Source organism: Xyrauchen texanus, chromosome 13 (genome assembly GCF_025860055.1).
Source record: "Xyrauchen texanus isolate HMW12.3.18 chromosome 13, RBS_HiC_50CHRs, whole genome shotgun sequence".
Classification (NCBI taxonomy): Eukaryota; Metazoa; Chordata; class Actinopteri; order Cypriniformes; family Catostomidae; genus Xyrauchen; species Xyrauchen texanus.
Genome location: NC_068288.1, coordinates 40,034,828 through 40,041,448, shown reverse-complemented (window position 1 = coordinate 40,041,448; position 6,621 = coordinate 40,034,828). Strand labels below are relative to the sequence as shown.

At 35.4% G+C, this 6,621-nt stretch overlaps 1 protein-coding gene across 2 annotated transcripts in view; it reads right to left on the bottom strand.

Annotated features, from left to right (window-relative positions):
• Positions 1 to 1,899: 1,899 nt before the first annotated feature.
• LOC127654403 (polyhomeotic-like protein 2) overlaps positions 1,900 to 6,621 on the bottom strand; it is a 43,798-nt gene continuing 39,076 nt past the window's right edge. For both annotated transcript variants that reach the window (XM_052141560.1, XM_052141561.1), the window contains 3 exons: positions 6,117 to 6,231; positions 5,757 to 6,033; positions 1,900 to 3,357 (listed from right to left, as the gene is read on the bottom strand). In XM_052141560.1, coding sequence (XP_051997520.1) covers positions 3,203 to 3,357; positions 5,757 to 6,033; positions 6,117 to 6,231 — 547 coding nt within the window. In that variant the 3' untranslated portion in view covers positions 1,900 to 3,202. The remainder of the gene's footprint in view (positions 3,358 to 5,756; positions 6,034 to 6,116; positions 6,232 to 6,621) is intronic.

The following is a 6,621-nucleotide window of genomic DNA, read 5'->3' as shown; positions in this document are numbered from 1 at the left end:
TGTCGTGTGAGAAATGCAAGTGTGCCACCTAGTGGTTTCTTATTTCTATGGCTTTTCATTTTTGTTTTAACTCAAGATTTCAAGATTTACAGCGGCCCAAAAAAAAAAAGCATTTGGACACTTTAGCCACACCTTTTAAAGGAAAAGCTAATCTAAAAATGAGAATTCTCTCATAATTTACTCAGACTCTCATGCCATCCTAGTTGTGTGTTGCTTTCCTTCGTCTGCAAAACATAAATTAATAATTTTTAGAAGAATATCTCAACTCTGTAGGTTTATACAATGCAAGTGAATGGTGGCCATAACTTCAGAAACAATATGATAGTTGTGGGTGAGAAACAAATCAATATTTAAGTCCTTTTTTTTTTTTTTTTTTACCATAAATCTCCACCAGTAGGTGGCGATATGCACAAAGAATGGGAATCCCCAAAAAACTAAAGAGGAAGAATGTGAAAGTGTAGTTTTATAGACCATTTCAAAGATGTAAACAATAACAAAAGGAATGCTACTGTGCATGCCTTGCCAAGAACCATTTGCGGTAGCTGCATTTTTATTGACCTGTTTCAGTGGCATCACCATATTTGTGGCTATCAGCTGTTGGAAACATTGGCGGTGAATGGAAAAATACCAGAGAAACCATACCAAGAAAAACATAAAAAATGGCTTTTCCTTGCCCAGTCCCAAGAAAGCTTCATACAGGTCTGAAGACAGCACATATATTGGCAAATTGAACTTTCATATAGATATTTTATCCATGATTCCAGCAAGTCTGATGTGTGATTGGCGAGTACACACACACACACACACACCGGTACATCACTGTAAACATCTCTCATTCAGAAGGTACAAATGTTTTTGTGTTGTTTTCTGGTCTGATTTAGTCATAGTATTTAAAAACATCTGTGATGATCCAATCTGTATGAATGTAGGAGCTGCTTTTAACTACTGAAGAAGTTTTTTTGTCACACCCCACAGTGTAGCACAATGAAGGTACATGTAAAATTGGTCACAAACATGGTGGCTTGGTCATAGAGTGACATCACACAAAACAGGTCTATAACCCAGAACTGTCAAAATAAAATGAGTGTCATTACCGGATCCTTTAAATATGATTCTGAGTAAACAAATTTTCTCAAAGAACGTCAAACATTTACCTCAAGTGACTTATCAAGACATCTTGTAAATACTGAGCAAATCTGCACCCAAAGAGGAGATGAAAATGTATCTTAGTTTAGATGCTCACAATTATTTCCTGAACGGAATGGTTGGGAGCATTGGATCGCTCCTATTATAATCAATGAAGCTGTTATTGCAGTAAGCATGTGACTTGCAGACAAGGTAATGTTTTTACAGTGAAAGTTAAAGTGTAGATTTAGAGTGAAAAAGGACTTAAAAATTGTTTTGTTTTTCAACCACACTTGTTGTACTGCTTCTGAAGATCTGGATTTAAACACTGGAGTCATATGGATTTTTTATGTTTCCTTTTATGGGATTTTTGGAGCTACAAATGCCTGATCACCATTCTCTTGCATTGTATGGACCTACAGAGCTGAGATATTCTTCTAAAAATCTTTGTATTCTGTTGAAGAAAGAAACCATACACATCTGGGATGGCATGAGTATGACAACTAGTAGGAAGGCACAAAGACGTCACTGTCTCTCACCCACACTATTATATTGCTTCTGACGACATGGATTTAAGAATTGGATTACTTTTGTGTGCCATTTATATGCTTTTTGGAACTTCAAAGATTTGGTCACCATTCACTTGCATTATGAGGATTAACAGAGCTGAGATATTCTTAAAAAAAATCTGTTTGTGATCTGCAGAAGAAAGTCATGCACATCTGGGATGGACTGAGAGGGAGTAAATTATGAGATCATGTTCCTTTATGGGTGAACTATTCCTTTAATGTATGCACAGCATTGCATTAGTTAACAAAAATTGCAAACCAAGAGCCAATTAATTTTAGAGAGCACAAGCATAGTTGCCAAGCACAACACTGCACAAAATAAGTTTGTTAGATTTTAAATAATAAAACAATAGGTATAATTATCAAATTAATATAATAGGGCTCTATGTGGCTGCCAAATGTCAGTTAAAAACGTAATTGCAAAAATTGATAGAAAAGTGACATTAGTTCAGCGAAAAGCTAGTTTGCAGATGCAACTTGGTTTGATATTTTGTTATCCATGCTGAGACAATCCTTTTTTATTTGCCTTGAAAAATTAGTTGACACAAAAATCCTTCATTAAAAAATGTTATATTACAAATATCATTCATCTGATAAATACAGGCATTTTCACAAAGCATTTAACTAAACATAAAAACACAATTATCACAATCCTCTAGTAACATACAATGACAAATCTGGGCACTGTTAAAACTTTACATAGAATCATTCCAAATATCCAAGTTAAATATACTTAATGTGCATCTCAAAACCAGGGTTTGCAGAAATCAGTGCGTCTGCACTGACACACACTGAATAAGGCGTCATTAACAAGAGTCCCTTCCTACAGTTTGTATCTGTTTTCAGGTTTGAAGATATGTGCTTCTGCATTCAAGTCTTCCCAAAGAAAATGAGACCGTGAAATAGAACCAGTTTGTTGTGGTTCAACTCTGTTACAAATACTCACACACAAAGGTAAGAATAATTTACTTAAACATATGTACACAAAAGCATCTGGTATGTTACAAAAACAACAAATCATACCTGAAAATAACAATCATATACTGTACAGTTCATAGTGTCTGTGTCAAGATGTGGGATTGGTTCTGTTTGGGTTACAGCGTTGTTATACCTACAAAATCCAACGTTTTGTTCTGAGTTCCAGTAAGCATAGTTTTGACGTGTCACTTGTTGATGTAGCACATTTCATTTTATTTTTGTATTTTTATTCCAAATCACTGATCCATAACGCTTAAGGAATACTCAAGCCTTCCATTTGGTACAAGTCATTATTTGTGTGATTATTCATAGGTAATCAAGTCATTTTTGTTTCAGCTGAATGTCCTTCTATTCTTGTCTTGAGGAAGTGCAGATTTGAGCTTTAGATCCCAATATGTACAAAGAAAGTTTTACTGAATTATTATTGTTTTTTAAACGTTGTAGTGCATTTGTAGTGCTGTAATCAATTATAGGTGACATGAAGACCCATATACACACCCAGACAAAAACACATAAACGGCCTTTCAAGGCTAGGAATCTTTAAGCATGTTTATGCGAGCGAAGATCTTGAGGGCGGGTCCTAATTTAATATTCATGGCACTCATTAGGTGGTCTTCCTTTAGTAACAGCATGGCCTGTCCGTCAATCTCCTGGGTACGAAACTCATCTGCAATCTCCTGACAACCTGCAACAATCACAACAATAGGTCACATATTCTAGCTCTGTAAATATCATACATAACCTGATACGCAAAGAAAAATAGAAGAGCATTTTAAAAATACAACATGAGACAAAAGATAGATTACTGTTAAGAAAAATTCAAATTGATCGCTTTACAGGCTATATTTCAACTTAATAGACCGTAGTTCTATTGCGTTATAATACTGTTAAATGTCGAGCGTGCATACATTTTTGCGAGTGGAAATATCTCCGCTTGTATGGAGCCAGAAATATGCCAAAACAATTTGAATTTGAATTGTGTAAATTTTAATTATAGACTTTTGAATTTGAATTATAAGTGTGATTTTGCCTAATTAAATTTTTAGGTTGTATTTTAAATAGGTTTGAATTAGAATTTTTTAAACTCCAATCGTGGACATTTCATATTTTACCAAATTGAATTGGTTTTCTTATGGCACAATTTTATAAATATGTATTTTCAAACAGCACATTTTTGGTTCTGAATTCTTACACTGTAAATATCCCATTTTAAAAAATACAGCTTCAAGTTTTCAAGATGAAGAAGAAATTCAGAACAGCAAATTCAATATTCTAAAATTCAAACCGCAGAAATTCAGATCTACAGAAAGTGGATCAGAGGTCAAGCTTCCGTGTTCCACAGGGAAGAGTAGAGGGTCTCGGAAAAGTCGTATGGAGCATTTTGGCCAATTACAGGTCGAGGTGCAATAATTCTCTGGCGCGAGCGTGATTCAAAATGTCGCCATTCTGACCATGAAGTGGTTCTTAAACTTTTATGATTTATATTTTTATGGTTAGCACGTTAGCACATTCTCAGCACATGAGACATTTGTCTAAGCGGTCTCTGGTATTTTTTTAGTATAAAGTATATTTAGTATGAAAGTGATTAGTATGCATAAGAGAAAGCATCACATATAACTCAATAATTAATGTAATTCTGCTTCATTCTGTGATCGGAATCCACATCACATCCAAGTCGGATGTTATTTCAAACACTTGTTGGTGTTTGTAAGTGCGTGAACATTTCACGTGTTCTTGTCATAAATCTTCAAAGCTGCAAAATAAGTTTAAACAAGCAGCATAAAAAGTTTTGATTATGGGTAATGCTGATTATTGTTAATAATAACAATGTAAAAATGTATGAGCCTTTTTACTGTTTCATAATTGTATTCATCATTATGGTCATCATTATGAAGGCATTTCAAAGGCATTAATCTGCACGCGTTATTGATGCTCGCGCACGCAACAGTAAAGCCGTGTATAAGTTAAACGTGATATCCAGTCGATGTGTTTGTGAAAAGTGCAGTTCCACATAGAGACGGAGACTAGAGATGCGAGTTTATCACAATTATATGCTAAAAAAACAAATAATCCAATTGTCATAAGGACAAACATGTATTTTTTTTATAAAAACATATGAAAAATATGGTTTCATATGATTAATAGGAATATTTACAGCATGTCAGACTGAATTTAAGGTTATTGTATAGGCCTATACACAACATTATAGTATTTATATAAATCCGCAAAAAAAAAAAAAAAAAAAAAGAAGAGGGGTGCAGTCTTATAAATTTTGTCAAAGGGGGGCTTACTTTTTAAGACTTTGAAAACCCGTGGTTTAAATTTTCAGCCAGAGCTCTAGATATCAGCATTGGCAACTGAAAAACCCATGTTGGTCTACCATTACTTTTAAATATTGGACAAATAATGTTTTACAATTTAAGACACACAAAATCAACTTTATTCAGCTGTCTTTGTTGCTGAAGTATTTTTCCCATTAAGGCCATCCATAGGCATTTAAAAAACCTTCATTAAAGAGTTAAAGAGCAATAAACCAAACCGGCCAGCTCTGAAGTGAATCATTCACAACATTACAAACTGATTTGAAACAAAAAAGCATTTGAAATCAGACAAAAATACAAAAGGTACAAGACTGTGTACTTACCATCTTAAATGAGGGAATGAACTACAATCCCATGAAGCATTGAAAATTACATTTTAAGTTTATAGCGACATATTTAGAAATAATAGACCGACTCCATTGTGACATTCGCAGTGCGTTGTGGAAGTGGGCGGTCAATGTGGAACTTTTTTCTCTGGTTTGTATACCACGATTCTCTGATTACACTCCCCATGGGTAGTGTAGTTCTTCTCCAGGAATTCCACTATTAAACACAATTTTTGAACAAATTAAGCTGAATTATTGCAGACTAATGCTTCAAAAGAAGTATATACCGTCGATTAACAACCTCTTAGTTCACGGTAAGTCTGTCTTTAAAATTTGATTAGTTGTCATTCAAAATAGATTTGCAAATGGAGAGAATTTATGGGATTTTCCTTCCGGAACCTGACTGTTGCGCTCTATTCACGACAATGACCACTTACCGGGCAAAGAGCGTATGAACTCAAACACCTCTTGAACATTCCATTTGGTGGGGTCACACGGCAGGAAGTGCTGACTGAGGAGAGGAAGTTCTTCCTGATCATTTGCAGACACTACAACTTGAGATCCGATTAATCCAGAACTTGCTGCAGAGAGCGGGGAAGTTGCCTCCTCATAACTGGAGATGTCCGAACAGGGGCTGGATTCTCCATGACTCGGCTGAGATTGAAGTGGTGAGGACACAGATTCTCCTTGAGACTGCTGAGATACAGAGAGCCTCTGGAGAGAGAACAAAACTTTGGATTAAAAAAAAGTGGTTAATGTGGTTAAATTGTGCACTACAATGCAAAGCATCTGATCACCTGCTTCTTGGCCTCCCTGCCTCTGTGACTTTGAGATCTCCTCCTCCACCGATTGGCTGTTTTAGATCTGTCTGGGTGGAATAGACCAATCCGCTTCGTGCAACCAACATTGTACCTGATGATGAGTGATGTTACAATAGACAAAGATTTTCTGAGCATCACAAAACGTATATTATTTGTCAACTCTTGGTAGCACATAGTCTTTCAATCTTACAGTTCAAGCAATATCCTTTAGTTTTAAACATTGCCTATCAACTTCTTCTCGGTTCACTCAAATAAATCACGTCTTGTATTACACAATGATTTCTAATATTGCCATTATATTCATGTTGTATAGCCAGAGGGGAACTGGCTCCCCCAGGTGAGCCTGTTCTCCCCTCATCCTATGGAGTTTTGAGTTCCTTGCCACAGTCGCCTTTGGCTTGCGCATTAACAATCAAATTTTATCAAAAAATACAGAATCAAACCAATTGCACATACATTGCATAGTGAATAAGTCATTTAA